General features: G+C 40.7%; 1 protein-coding gene across 6 annotated transcripts in view; it reads left to right on the plus strand.

Annotated features, from left to right (window-relative positions):
* Nucleotides 1-14,552, plus strand: part of NTRK2 (neurotrophic receptor tyrosine kinase 2) — a 383,847-nt gene that overhangs the window by 21,951 nt on the left and 347,344 nt on the right. For all 6 annotated transcript variants that reach the window (XM_067744760.1, XM_067744761.1, XM_067744759.1 and 3 more), the window contains 3 exons: nt 8,439-8,513; nt 8,628-8,699; nt 13,112-13,180. In XM_067744760.1, coding sequence (XP_067600861.1) covers nt 8,439-8,513; nt 8,628-8,699; nt 13,112-13,180 — 216 coding nt within the window. The remainder of the gene's footprint in view (nt 1-8,438; nt 8,514-8,627; nt 8,700-13,111; nt 13,181-14,552) is intronic.

A 14,552-nucleotide genomic window follows, 5' to 3' on the forward strand; every position in this document is an offset into this window, starting at 1 on the left:
TTGTAGGCTGGGGTCAAATCCTAAATTTTCATGGAGGCTATTATTTAGTTAAGTCAAATTAAACTTACATTTTTTCTGCTGGAGACTGATACGTTTTAGGTAGAAAGCCAACTCTAAGGGTTTTTTCGTAGTTAATTTTTCTGGTCACAAATTGCAGTGTTTCTTTTTGGGCACCACCTCATTGAGAGAGGTGGATGAGAAAGATGCTATATAAATACTCAGAGAGAAACTCAGTGTGTAATTTTTTCTTCATAATATGTTGCAGAAATTTTCTTATAATTTGAGTGCTGATGGGAACTGAGACATTCTCCAGGCCAGGTTTCCTGTTCCATGCCCGTGGGCCCTGGAGGCAGGCTGAGATTCAGTTCACCAGTTAGTTAGTGACCAAGCCAGTCCCTGAACCCCAGTCTGCTGCTTGCTGTTAATAATCAACAGTGACTGTGGTCCTCATATGGGCTAGGGCAGTTCTCTTATTGTTCCAGCAACTCCCTGAGGCAGGTACTGTTACTACCCCATTTTAAGACGAGGAAACTGAGGTGTAGGGACTTGCCCAAGGTCGCATAACTGGGAAGAGGTGAAGCTAATGGAGTGTGTTTATCCCTCACTTTACACTACTTATTATTTTCCAGGCACTTGAATTCCTTTTTTTTTTTTAATTGAAGTATAGTTGATTTACAATATTTTGTTAGTTTCAGATGTACAGCAAAGTGATTTGGTTATATATATATATATATATATACGTATATTCTTTTTTTCCAATTCTTTTCCATTATAGTTTCTTACAAGATATTGAGTATAGTTCCCTGTGCTATACAGCAAATTCCTGTTGTTTATCTATTTTATATATGGTAGTGTGCATCTGTTAATCCCCTACTCCCAATTTATCCCTCCCCCCATTCCCTTTTGGTAACCATAAGTTTGTCTTCTATGTCTATGAGTCTGTTTCTGTTTTGTAGGTACAATACATCATTTATATTATAAAACATCTTCTTTATCCATTCATCTGTCGATGGACACTTAGGTTGTTTCCATGTCTTGGCTGTTGTAAATAGTGCCACTATGAACATTGGGGTGCATGTATCTTTCGGAATTAGATCTTTTGTCTTTTCTGGATGTATGCCCAGAAGTGGGATTGCAGGATCATATGGGAGCTGTATTTTTAGTTTTTTAAGGAACCTCCATACTCTTTTCCATAGTGGCTGCACCAATTTACATTTTCCCCAACAGCGTAGGAGGGTTCCGTTTTGTCCACACCCTCTCCACAGGCACTTGAATTCTTAAGTTCCCAAGGAATTTAGGCTATTCTAGGAAGCTGCGGTTCTCAGAGCTTGGCATTGTGGGGAGCTGCAGTTCTCAGAGCTTGGCATTGTGTAAGGATCTGAGAAGATATTTTATTTATTTCCTGTTACCTCTGTAGGTATAACACATGAGAGCAACCTGTAAAATGTCCTCATTCCTTTTCATTACTATTGTTTTCAGGCTGTGATTATTTGTCAAGATGCATTTTGCAGAAATGTTAGAAAGTATTCTTCATTGTAGGTGCAGGACTCATAAGTCCATGGTCCTGGTGGGGCGGTAGAGTGGGTATGAGCTCAGAATTCAGAGGCAGGTAGATTTGGGTTCAAATCCTGTTTTGGCAGTTATATAATCCTGGGGATATGACCTAGCAAGGTTGGGCCTCAGTTACCTCTTCCAAAAAGTGGAAGCAATCATAGTGCTCTCCTGGTAGCTTTGTCGGGTTAAGGGAGACACCCCCTGGGTACCTCAGTGCCTGGCACACAGCACTCTCTAAAAGGAAATTACTGGGGCTGCTTCTATTCCCGTGGCCAAAAAGAAGATGGAGGTGCTGCAGCTAATCAGCCTGTGCTCGTAGGCTGGTGCTGGAATTCAGGTTCTGAGTCCACTTATTTGGTGTTCTCTGCGTTCACGTCGTCACAGGTGGGGTGGTGGACCCTCTCTTAGGAATGGAGGGATAGATTGAGAGATTCTTCTTTTGAATCCTGCTTCGGCCCATCAGGGACTGCTTTTCAAAACTCTTTCTTAGCATTTTGCTGAGCAACTGAAGCTACCTGGTTACGGACTCAGGGAACAAGGACACATTTTAAAAAATGGATTATTCTCTTCCCCGTGATGGAAATCTTATGGCAGAGAGGATCCTGTCGGAGCCGAAATGCCTCACTCCATGGCTGTAAGCCTGAGCACGTATCACAATCTCTTGTGACATTTGAGTTCTATCTACTTTTATTAGCTTAATTATTTATTTATGTGGTGGGGGTGAGGTGAGGGTAGCCAGGGTAGTGGGAAGCAATTCCATTTTGAAGAGCAACTATTAGAAATACTCACGACTCTTTCCATTTCTTTTTGATATATCGTCAACCTACAGGTCAGGTAATAAAGCCTAAGGTAAAGGGAAATTTTACTTTGGAGCAAGCCTGCTGTTAAGCTAATACACAGGAAGAAAAGATGCATTAGAAACCACTCTTTGTTACTTGGAAAGATTGCCTGGAGGAATTATTTGATAGGTTGTTCAAGCCAATGTGAAATCTTTTCAAATGAGATGAGTATCCTTTCTAGGAACCTGTAATTCAAAAATGTTTCCGTGAATTTTTCCTAAAATTATCTGTTCTTTTTTTTCCCCCAAAAAGCCACCTACGGGCTTTTTGGTAAGCCTAAGGAAAGGAAATTCTTTACCCTCAAGAGAATGTCATAATGAAGGCCCTGGATGTCATGTTGAGAATGGAAAAGCTTTGGTGACAACACAAAATAAAATGGCAAATAGTGTGGACTTTGCTTATGTTCACATTTTTTATCTGTTGACTTTCTGGGCACCCTTCAAAGCCTGACCTCATGGAAGCCTTCACTGCCCAGTGATATCTTGTAATTCCTTCCACTGTACCCTCGCAGTGCACGTACTTGACCTCTGCTTGGAAACTTCTCCCTTTTGCTCATCAAATACCGTGGCAGTGAGCACAGACCTTCAGGAGCATCAACCCCTCAAGGTCAAGAAGAGCTGGATCTGAAGATTCTTTCTAGCCTTAACATTTCTGAAACTGAGATGACAAATGAATGCTCATATTCCGAGGGCAATTAGTTTTCATCATTTACGAAAAATAAATGAGTGTTTGGTTTGACTGTGTTGTATGCTTGTGATCTAAGCTTGCTTTCTAGATTGGACAAATTTTGCTTTCAGAATTGGCTGTCTTCCTCTGTTATGGTCGTTACTTTTTTTTCCTTGTTTTCTATGTGACAAATGAAGTTATGTTCTATTACCACAATCTTCATTTAGTGTCTATAGTGTGTATATGTCTGGTCTTTCCAGTGAGACAACAAAAACTCCAGTGGAGGATCTGTGGGTCAGATTGATTGCTTTAAGTCAGCCAGTGTTCTATGAGCATCAGCTCTGTGTTCGGAACTGGACGTGCAGTTTGATGAATAACACTCTTCCATCTGAGGAGTTAACAGTTCAGCAGGAGAGTTAGGTATATTAGTACAAAAATACAATGATGGGTACAAAGAGTACCTCCATCCCCTCTGATTCTTAATTATAAAGTTAAGAAGGAGAATAAATGCTAAAGAAATGCTTGCCAACTGATGGAATAAACATGTTTTGATTGGAAAAAGGCTTTTTGATGTTGCCTGTGAATCAAGCAGCATCTCAGATATTGTAGGGACCCAGAAGAGTTTTAGGTGAATTCATTGAGAAGTTCCAACTTTAAGGGCAGAAGACAGTAGTCTTGGGATGTAGTAAAAGTAAATAACAACAATAAAAAACAACCCTCATAATGTGAGGCCCAAGAAAGAGTACTATAGATGGCTTTTAGAAAGGAAGAAGGCATATTTGGGCAAAACAGGATGGTCGAAGGCCGAGAATGATTCCACACAGATTGCAGATGGAGGGGTGGGCCTGAGGGACCTGGAGGCCAAGGAGGTAAGGGAGAGAAACTCTTAAGGTTGGAAGGGCAGAAGCTCGAAAGTTTGGCTGAACTCGTGTGAGCACTGGGGCATGGGCTCTAGGGGGAGGGCTTGTGCCTTAAAGCCCCTGGGGCCTAAGCTTTCCAGATCGGTGGGCTTGGGTCAGAGGAGTTAGGGGCTGTCATGGAGAGAGAGGTCTGTACCAAAATGCTTGTCCTTTCCACTGCTTCAGTGGGAGTGGGACCCTTCTTGGGGATTCTATTAAGCAAAGCTTGACTTAGTAAAGAGCCCTCAGAGCTGGCCAGCACTTTGACTGGAGTGACAGGGAACAGTTTTCTGGGGGAGAGCCTACCGCATTGCCTGTCCACACATCTTTCAGCTGTCTGTCCTGGCCTGGCCTTTCCTCTCTCCTTCCTAACCCTGGGTTGGTCTCTGCAGCTGCTGCTTTTCTGATCACTGGCAGGGATGAGATGGCAGAGCTCGAAAGACCTGGTGTTGCCAAGGTCCTTCTGGAGGCACGTGGAAGTCACCAGTAGGGGGCAGCCCAGCATGCTCCTTAGTCTTCTTGGTCCCGTCCAGGGGCTCTGGGGCAGGGATCAGAAGGCTTTTAGACTGTTTGCTTTGGGGTGGTCCAAGGAACCAAGGACTTGGGCCCTGGTGTATTTGGTCACCTAGTAACTGAGAAGCCCTGGGGTCCAGCTTCCCTGCGGTCTTTTCCTTTGCAGCTTTTTTTGGCTCTCCCTCTTTCTTTCCCCCCTTCCTCCCTCCCCTCCCTCCTTCCTTCCCTTCCTTCCCTCTTTTTTCTTCATACATTTAAAAAATTCATAAAAATATAATGATATAACAATAACTTCAGGTGCATATATTCAGAACTGACACTTTAACATTTTTGTCTTTTTTGTTACAAAGGCTTTTCTCTTTTAAGAAAAGAAATAGTTTAGTAGTTTAATAAAACAGTTTAACAGTTTCAGTTTCTTTATCCCTGTTGCAGATCCGTCTCCTTTCCCAAGGTGACTTTCCTTGCAATCTTCCTTTTGTACTTTACAACTATCCTTGACTATGAACACTATGTGGTATTGTTTTCTGTCTTTTTAAAAGTTCACATCAGTTGTTTTATATGATATGTACATATCAGTTTGAAATTTTGCTTATTTTTCTTTCTCACTTAGCATGAGTATTTCTTTCTGCTCAGATATAAAGATCTGGTTCAATCTACCGTAATTATTTAACACGCCTCATTTTATTCTCTTTCTTAACTGATGGACACTCTCCGTGCAGCCAGATTTTTATTCTGACTGTGTTACCATGAATGTTCTTGTATATGTCTCCTCGTGTGCAGGAGTGAGCATTTCTCTCAGGTGAAAACCTAGAAATGGAATTGCTGGACTCTGTAAAGCGTGTGATGTATAATTTTCCAAGATGCTGGCAAATTACTCTTCAAAGTGCTTGTGCCAATTTAGACTCCCTCCAACAATATAAGAGAAATACCCCACATCCTTAGCAATGCTTTAATATTGTCAGATTTTAAACATTTTGTCCAGCTAGTGGCAGAGGAATGGTAAGTCCATGTGACTTTGGTTTGCATTTCATATTCCTTGAGGGGTGAGCAGATTTTCATATGTTCCTGGGTCGTTGAGGTTTCTCCTTTGTGAATTGTTTGTTATTAACTTTACTGGCTCCCATTCTAACCCTATGATTCCTCACTTAATGGTGTCTAAGGAGTGTTTCTTAAGGGGTAGATTTCATGAGCAATTTATAGCCCACGGCTATGTTGTGGGCCTTTCTGCAGATGGTAACTTATGAAAGGGAATTCTTGGCATCTAGAGGGGCAATTGCTGACCTTTTAATCCAGCTCTTCTGTTGCTTTTTTCCATTTTGACCAGGAGAAAAATTCATTCTTTATCCAGGGCATCCCTGCCTTCACAGTGGAAGAACATTCTTTAATGACCATTTTTAATACTTTCACATGGTTCTTTTGATGGTTTTCAACAAAATCTTTTGTCTGGTCTTAGATTCAAGAACAGGTACGCTTTGCTTAATATCTGACTTATTTTCACCTCATGAACACTGTGAAGTTACCACTGGCTAAATGTATCCCCCTTTCCTTCTTTTCAGGGGCAGTGGTCACTGGAAAGCTTACAATTATGCTTGTGGCCCTTTCCCAGCATTTTAAACCCAATTCCTAGCTCCACTGATGTCTCTGCCCTGGCTCTTCTTTCTATTATGCCTTTCATTTTTATTTATGTTAGCTTGCTGTATTTTATTGAATACAATTGGAGAGTTTATAAATTAAAAATCTGACAAAAATGAAATACCAGTAAAATAAAGGGCATAAATAACTAAATAAAAAGTTAAAAATAAATGCCTTGTGCCACAGACATTGACTAAATACCTCCTGAGTGTCAGGCCCCTGTCATAAGCATGGAGGATGCAGTGATGAGCCAGCAAAGAGAGCTGGAGAATCTCTCAGACAATTTCAGAACAGTGACAGCCACCATGCTAGCGCAGCTGTTAGCAGTGAACAAGCTTCTCGGGAATTCTGGTTGTGACCCCAGAGGAAACCTTGCCCACGTTATTTGTCCTTTTTTCTGCCAGTTGCATGAAAAAAAGCATTAAAATGTAGGGCCCTCTTGAATGCAATTCTTATTGGGAGACAATTTAGAAGAGGGAGGTCACTGTGGTTTCTACTGAAAATGTTAGTGGATTGAAAATGTTGGAAAAATGTGTGATAATTTTGAAACATTTCATAAAAACTCTTAACGTTGAAAATTGTTGTTTGAGAACCAAGATCTTTGAGCAGAAGATGCCCTTCTATCTTGGACGTTTTTTTTTATGTAACAGGGGCAATGTTTATGTGGGTCCTTTTAAAATTATTTATCTTTGGTGTAATTTTGTTCCCTCAGAGCATTTACTTATTTTGCTTTATTTCTAAAATATATTTTCTAAAAATGGGTGCCCCAATACTTACCATGTATTTTGACATCTATTTTTTTTCCTTCTTTTGGATTGGGTAGAAGGAATCTGTAGATAATGTATCTCCTCCCTCATTGGTTACTATTGTTTTCATTTTAATTCATGTTGTTAACAGTAGAGCTACATATTTGTTTTCAGTGTCTTAATTGGAATGTTATGTATCTTAAATTTTTTGAAGAAGAAAGGAGAAAATCCATCCTAATACAACTTCCTGGAGTGCCTTTGGAACTCCAAGTGTTGCCCATCCATCCATCCATCCATCCATCCATCCATCCATCCATCCATCCATCCATCATCCTTGAAGACCTACATTGTGCAAGGTTCTTTGCTAGATGCTGTGGTGCATGTTAAGAATTATAAAGCAGGATCCAGCTGTCTTCAAAAAGAGATCGTGATCAAGAAAAGCGAATAGACAGATACTCAGATAACTGTAGCACAGGGAAATTCCATGGTAGTAGGTTTGATAGCTTTGTGTTTGTGTTACCAAGGATTTTATTGGTTGCAAGTGACAGAAATTCAGATCAAACTTCTGTTAGTGACGGCTAACCTCAGAGATGATTGGATCCAAAAGCTCAAGTAACATTTTCAGGGTTCTGTCTCTCTTTATCTCTCTTAGCTCTCTTTCCTCCTGTGTGCTGACTGCATACTGCATACATTCTCTTTCCTTGTGCCGGAAATATTTCTCATAGAAGCCCCAGGCCTACGTAATCTTTCAGCTATAATCCCAGAGAAAGAGAGACTCTGTCATGGCATTCATGTTTTAATTTAAGGGAAGCTTCTCATTAATCTAGTTGAGGTCACAGGCACATTTCTAAGCCAGTCCTCATGATCCAGGGGATAGAACTCTCCACGCAGCCAGAGTTACCAGTTTACTCCTGTATTTGAGGGTTTGGTGAACGGGGAAGAGGAGATTTCTGTAGAGAGCGCACTAGGGCAATGTGGGGTTTGTGAGCTGTGGTTCCTGAAAGGAAAAATTGGTTTTATTACTAACAAAAGCAGAACGAGGGGATCCTGGGCCAGGAAAAGAGAGAGTTGGAAGGAAGGGAGGGAGGGAGAGAGAGAAAGAGGGAGGGGAATCTTCTTCAGTGTTTCAGGAGGTAAAAGGAGGGAGTGACTGCTTCTCTTGGAATGTGAGGAAAGATGTGTTTTGTCCTCTGTGTGGTGATGCCAGCTTCCCTGTGGCTGTCACCATAAGGGTGAAATGCTTTTGAGAGGTAGTAGATGCATTTCCAAGTTATTTTCACCTCTATACACAGGGGATACCTTGAGTGGAGGGGCAAACTGAACTTGTTAGTTGAAAGAGTAATAAAAGTTTAAGAAAAGAAGATGAAACCTGGTGATCCTGTCATTGACAATGAAACCTGCTCAACCATGGTTTCTCCTCAGTCTCATTTGGTTTTGCTGCCCTTGCTGTATTTAAAATAAATGGTGGGGCTAGGTGGGTGGGGAGGGATTGCCTTGAGCAGCCTGGTGAGGTTGGATGGAAATTACCCATTTTTTTATGGACTGCCTGAATTCTGAGTTACTAGTTTGCACTCTGCTTTTTTTTGCAGTTACATTGCAAATCAGAAAAGATTAGAAATCATCAACGAAGATGATATTGAAGCTTATGTGGGACTGAAAAACCTGTGAGTACTCAGGGCTTGCATACCTTATCTCAGAACTTTTTCTTATGCTCTGTTACTGTCAGAGGGACAGTCGTCTGTTAGCTCTAACATACATGCAATTATGTGTTTTCTTAGGACCATTGTGGATTCCGGATTGAAATTTGTAGCTCATAAAGCATTTCTGAAAAACAGTAACTTACAGCACATGTAAGTAAAGGTTGATTCTTTTGCTTCCCAGGACCCAACTTATTCAATATTTTCCCCCTCTGTTTATTTTTCCTTCTTCTCCAGCTCTAAACCTCCTTTTAAAAAGTTAGTGTAGCTTTGACAATAGCTTAGAAGCATTAGCTTTGATTTCTGAATAGCTTTAGAGGGGTACTTAGAACAGCCTGCTTATTCCCTTTCATGAATTTCTGGGCCATTTCCATCTTGGACAGAGCAATAGGCCAACAGCAAGGAGTCTGATGTGAAAACTATGTCCTGGTACAGCGTCCTCGATTCTTTTCCTTGGAATCATGACATGTTCCCTGGAAGACATCAAACTAGTGGAATTGAAAGAAACTGACTTGGCCTTGGCCTTTTTAGGGAACTAAAAATTGCTAATGCTCTTCCTCCCCCAACAGATCCTCTTTTGAACCTTCTTTTCCCAAAAGCTATGTGTCATGATTGATGGAAGCGGAGAAAACTCAATCATGGAACATGCCAGAGGTTCAGGCAACTGTAACAATAGCAAATGCTTCCACCGAAGTCAGGGTGATACCAACTGAAGTCAAATGGAAATACGGACAGTGGGAGCTCTTAGGTTGTTTGCTGCTAAATCTTCTTAGATGATGGCAGTTGGTCAGTAAGGTGTGGCCTTCCTGAGACGTTTCTTCATGAAACAGAGGATCACCCTTAAGCTCTGATGGGCGCCTTCCACCCCGAGTTTTCAGTAGGAACTTCTGTGGCAGGAAGGTTGCCTGCATTCATTGGCCCTTTTGTGCTTTGCAGATGCTCTGCAACAATACCTTATGTGTTTCATAGACTACGATCTACATACAGAACTCTCACGTGGTTGATCTCACTTGATTTTTCTGACAGTTGGTAGGGAGAATCTTCTTGATTCCCATTTCATAAGTGCAAAATCAGACTCAGGTCCACAGATGGGAAGTGGCAGACTCAGGGCTCACTCCTGGCTATCTTCTTTTAGTAAGAGGACAGAAAATAAAGTGTGTTTTCCATATAATGAGAGAATCAGCCCTTCTTGTAACATTTGTCCTCTTTCTTTTTCTTGGGGAGAACTGTTCCCTGACTGATTTCCAGGTCAGTTTGTAAAAGAAATCGTTCTCTTCGAGCAGATTGCCTGGACGCTCTATGGAGATCTGTGGATCTTACGAAAAACCTTAATTTCATCAAGCCAGTACAATGACTTCATATTTCATAGGTGGCATTAATGAGGAAGTCAATTTAAAAATAAAGTCAGTAGAATTAAGATATAAAACTTTTGGCAAAAAGGTGACAAAACTCCAAGGAACTTTATTAACACATTTCATGTAGAGGCTTTTTGGCAACATCTCCGTAGTTGGTTTGCCTGCACAAATTCTGATGTCTCGCGTAGGCCTTGCTAGCATAAACAAGAGAGAAGTTGGACACAAGAAAAAGGCAAAATGCTCTAATGCAATCACTTAAGTGTAATTAATGACCTCAGTGGTTACATTCTGGTATTTTCATTACTGCTGACTGCAGCCCTGAATTACTCAACGACCACGTTTTACTGGTTGTTTTACTACATCACTTCCCCTAACGTAGTGATCTATATAGTGGGCTATGGTTAATTGTTTTAGAAATAGACCTTTTTATGACTTTGCTATGCCTCTTATATTTTCCCTACTTTCCTTGTTCCAAGTTATTTATATGAAAACCAAAACCACCTTTTGTATTTTTTTCAGGCTGATTTACGGAAGAATAATTTTAATGGTATTCTGTGTGCTGTACATACTTACATAAAGCCAAATATTAGTCCCAGTCTCCCGAAGAGGTGTCATTTGAAAATAGGAAACCAAGGAGATGGACGTATCTTACACAGCTTCTTTAAAAGCCAATAGTTGGGAAGCCCAGTTACTGATCAGACCGCAAAAATTACTGGTATTTGTAGCCATTGTCAAATGGTAAGGCAGTAGGAAGTCAGGCTAATATTCAGACAGTTAGAAAGAAGTTACAATGTCAGTAAGCTTCAGATATTCACGTGATGAAAGAGGCTCCTAATCGCCAAAATAGAAATTAAATTAAGCAGTTGGCTCTAGGGAATGGCAAGGAGGAGGAAATTAAGTCAGTTGTCTGCCTTTCCAGATCTGGGTCTCAACTTGTGCTCATGACTGAAGGTGCTGGCCTGTTCTCCCTGATTGCCGCATGTAGTAAACGGCATCTTTAGTTGAACATCAGCACCATGGCTGCAAGGGAGCTGATAAAGAAATGTGTATGAGAGGCTGTTTCTCCGTACCCTTGGGATATAATGATTATCTCTCTGAGTTTCTCCAATAAAATAAAAATGTACACAAGAGCATCTATTTCACTTTGGGTTTTAGCGGAATTCAGACTGGATCCTGTCTGTCACTTTCGTCATTTCCTCCCCTAACCTGTGCATATTTAGCTTCCCATGCTGACTGTCCAGAGCCCCTAGAACTGGTCCCTGAGTTTATTTCTTGGTGCCTTTAATTCCTGCCTGGCCCCTGAGAACCCAGAAACTGTGAGAAAAGCCAGTATTTGTGTTTTCCAGGGACTTTGCAGAGGTGCTAATTAGCTCCTTTGCAAAAGTTCTATAATCAAACAGTAACAGGATTGTTGATTTTTTTTCCTTCCCTCCTCCTCCCATTTGGCTTTTGGACCCAATAATAAGTATGGTTCATACAACTCATCTTGTTCTTTGGCGTGTAACCCTGCTCTGGGCTGTGCTGCTAGCAGCCTGACAGGGCAGCTGCCCCGGTGCCGGCCTTGCTAGCCGACCCGGAACCTTGACAATGAGTGTGTCCTCTTTCTTTGCCTCCTCGCTCCTCTTTCTTCTTGGGAGGAAGAATAGGGTTTTTGTTTCTGTTTTTGTTTTTTTTTTTCCTTCAGAAGGATGGGGATTTCTGATGGAGATGAAAACATTTGTGCCTCACAGGCTCTGGTGAAGACAGGCAGAGTGACTTGTCAGTGTATTATACTGCAGTGAAACCCATTCTTAATTCACGTTCCAAAAGAAAAGATTTATGTGGGCACATTTTACAACTTCCCGCTGGATTATTTTTTCACGTGGGTGAGCACTTTACACTCAGTGTGAGGAGAGAAGATGCCAGCGTAGAAGGAAGAGGGCACCCTCTTGTAGATGGGGGTTTGGATGAGAGGAAATCTCAATATAGAATTAAGCTGGGAGTGGCCGTGTGCCTTCTTCATTGATGAGATGCTAAAGTGGCATTTTCTTTATCCATCAGCTGACTAGTCTTAGTTCATGTATTAGCTCCCCCTGGTCTTTAACCCTTCTGTGAAAGAGACTGGCCAGACAGACCAGCAGACTTCAGCCCGCGATTTGGTGAGACAGACGCAATAGACTAGCCTCAGTGAGGCCAGGATTGCTGTCGCCGCAGATTTCCCGTATTTACCTGACTCTCAGACCGGTGCTCACCTTCCTGAACGGGAATCAGATACTGAAAGGCTCATGGCAAACTGTTGAGGGCTCAGCTGTTTTGTAAAATTTGATGTTTGTTTTACATTCATGTGACTCATGAAACACACGTCTAGAGGACCAAGCACTGCACACGCTTTAAATAAATTTGACCGGTAAACAAATTCACAGAGCGAGTCAGCTGCCAGGATTAAGGGTCTGAATTTCCCAGCTCAAGGTCTCATGGCACTGATCATTGGAAACCGAAACTCCCATTCCCTTGAATAAAACTACATATTTGGAACACATCAGTAAATTCATTATTATTTTTCGGTCACAAATAGGACATCGTTTCATTGTCTGGTTGGTCCACATCTTAAAATGATATGTTGCTAGAATATTTCCAGATAAAATTTGACATAGTTTTATCTGATATTTTGTTGTTATTCTCATCACGAATTTATCTAGTTATTTGGAAGTCATATATAAACAATCTCAGCAGAGTTTATCAATCAATAGGTGTTATCTTTCCTATTAGGATGTGTTAAATTCAGTTAATATTCAGAGTTTCGTGTGTCATGTAATTTCAAAATATTCATGATGCTTTTTAGTTTTCAAGTATCTTTTCCCCTAGTGAGTTTATGGTTTAAATTTAACTTAGTTTAATTTAATTTCCCTATTAATTGTTCAGTAGATCAGATATCTCTAGGAGGTATATAACTTGGCTCTGAATATGAAAAAGAAAATTTTGGGTAAAAAAGAGATTCAAAATAACCATTACGAAAATTAGGCCCCCTCAACCCCACTCTCAAGCAAGAATTATAGGAGAGGCAGGGAAAACTAAGGTATTACTCTAGGTGAAAGGAAGAGATTACTGGATCTAAAGTACGGCATGAACCATGATCACATAAAATTACATTTTGAAAAAAACTCTATTTGAATACTTTATTCCTGAAATGTACACTTGTAATTCACATTTAATGTTTTTGATTCCTTTCAGCAATTTTACCAGAAATAAACTGACGGTATTGTCTAGGAAACATTTTCGTCACCTTGACTTGTCTGAGCTGTAAGTAATGATTTTGTATGGCATTTGGGGAAAAAATTTCCAAAGGAAAGTGTAATCACGTATTTTTTAAAATAAGTGATGCTGCAGGTCTATTTTTATATCAAAACTCATGAAAAATGACTTCTTAAATTTTGGTCATTTGTTCTTTTATTCCTCCATGAAAACATGATTCAGCAGTAAAAAAAAGAAAGAAAGAAAAGAAATCTCAGTAGTAATATATCATTTATAATGAGTTTAAATGTTGTTTTTACATAAAAGACTTGTTTTCTAAAGGAGGGAAAATGAGAAAAAGATGAGGGTTTTGTGTGAAAAAGGCGGCAACATGTCTCATAGCATCTGTTTGGTCCTTGTTCTGTCCAGGCACTAATGGAAAGCAAACTCATTCAAGGAGAAACAGCAATGGGCAAAACTCGTCAGTTTATACCCCGACGACAGTGCCTGCGCTCCCTTAGTGAACATTTGGGGAGAGGCAGTCCTCTCCCTACCCGACCATCCTTGTGAGATTTCCTTCTAGGTCTGCCACTGCATTCAGGATTTATCCTTATCCCCAAATCCCCTTTGCTGAAAAATGATAGGGAAGATATTGAAATGTATCGATTACTAATAGCCAGCATTTCCAAGTGTGCTTAATTCTTGTGTTATCACCGTGAAGCAAATATAAACTGTTGACATTCCTATGGGTCAGGTACCCAAAGAACCTTAAAGCACAGGCTCTGTGTGTCAGAGGTGGGCCCAGATGGACAAGGCCTTTGAATACCAGGCAATAGCTTTTGCTAAAACTATCTGTTGCCTGAGTTGTAGGGTCCACCCCTATTCACAAGGAAATCGTGCAGATTAGAAGATGCCACTAGTAGTGCGATAACAAGTTAATAGGTAGTCATGAGAGTTACATGGTGGCAATTCTTTTGGGAGAGACTTAATTCAGGGAGTTGAAGCGCTGGCTTTCTAACCCAGGGATACGCATAAAAAACTTAAGGAAGTTATGTGCAATAAAGTAGGCTACTCAGTGTAAAAATTTTGAGCATCATTGCAGAGAATTTTCTTGATGGGTTAAAAATTAGAGTTCTGATTTCAAATTCACATGTCTCAATACCACCCCTGCAGCATATTTAATTAATTCATTCCACAAATGTTAATTGTGTACCTGTTGCAAATCAAACTAACATGGCACTAGGCCATAGGGATATAAGGAGAACGGTATCTGTACTCCAGGACTCTGCTATCCAGGGGGAGCGGTAGAAGCCTGAACAAATTAAGTACAACACGCTCTAACAGTCACTGCAAAAGGAGTTTGTACAGTGTGTGAGAGGAAGAAGCCAGCTGTCTGCCCGTGCCGTGTGGTCAGACGAACGTTGCTGTCTTTGTAGCTCAA

Source organism: Pseudorca crassidens, chromosome 7 (assembly GCF_039906515.1).
Source record: "Pseudorca crassidens isolate mPseCra1 chromosome 7, mPseCra1.hap1, whole genome shotgun sequence".
Taxonomy (NCBI): domain Eukaryota; kingdom Metazoa; phylum Chordata; class Mammalia; order Artiodactyla; family Delphinidae; genus Pseudorca; species Pseudorca crassidens.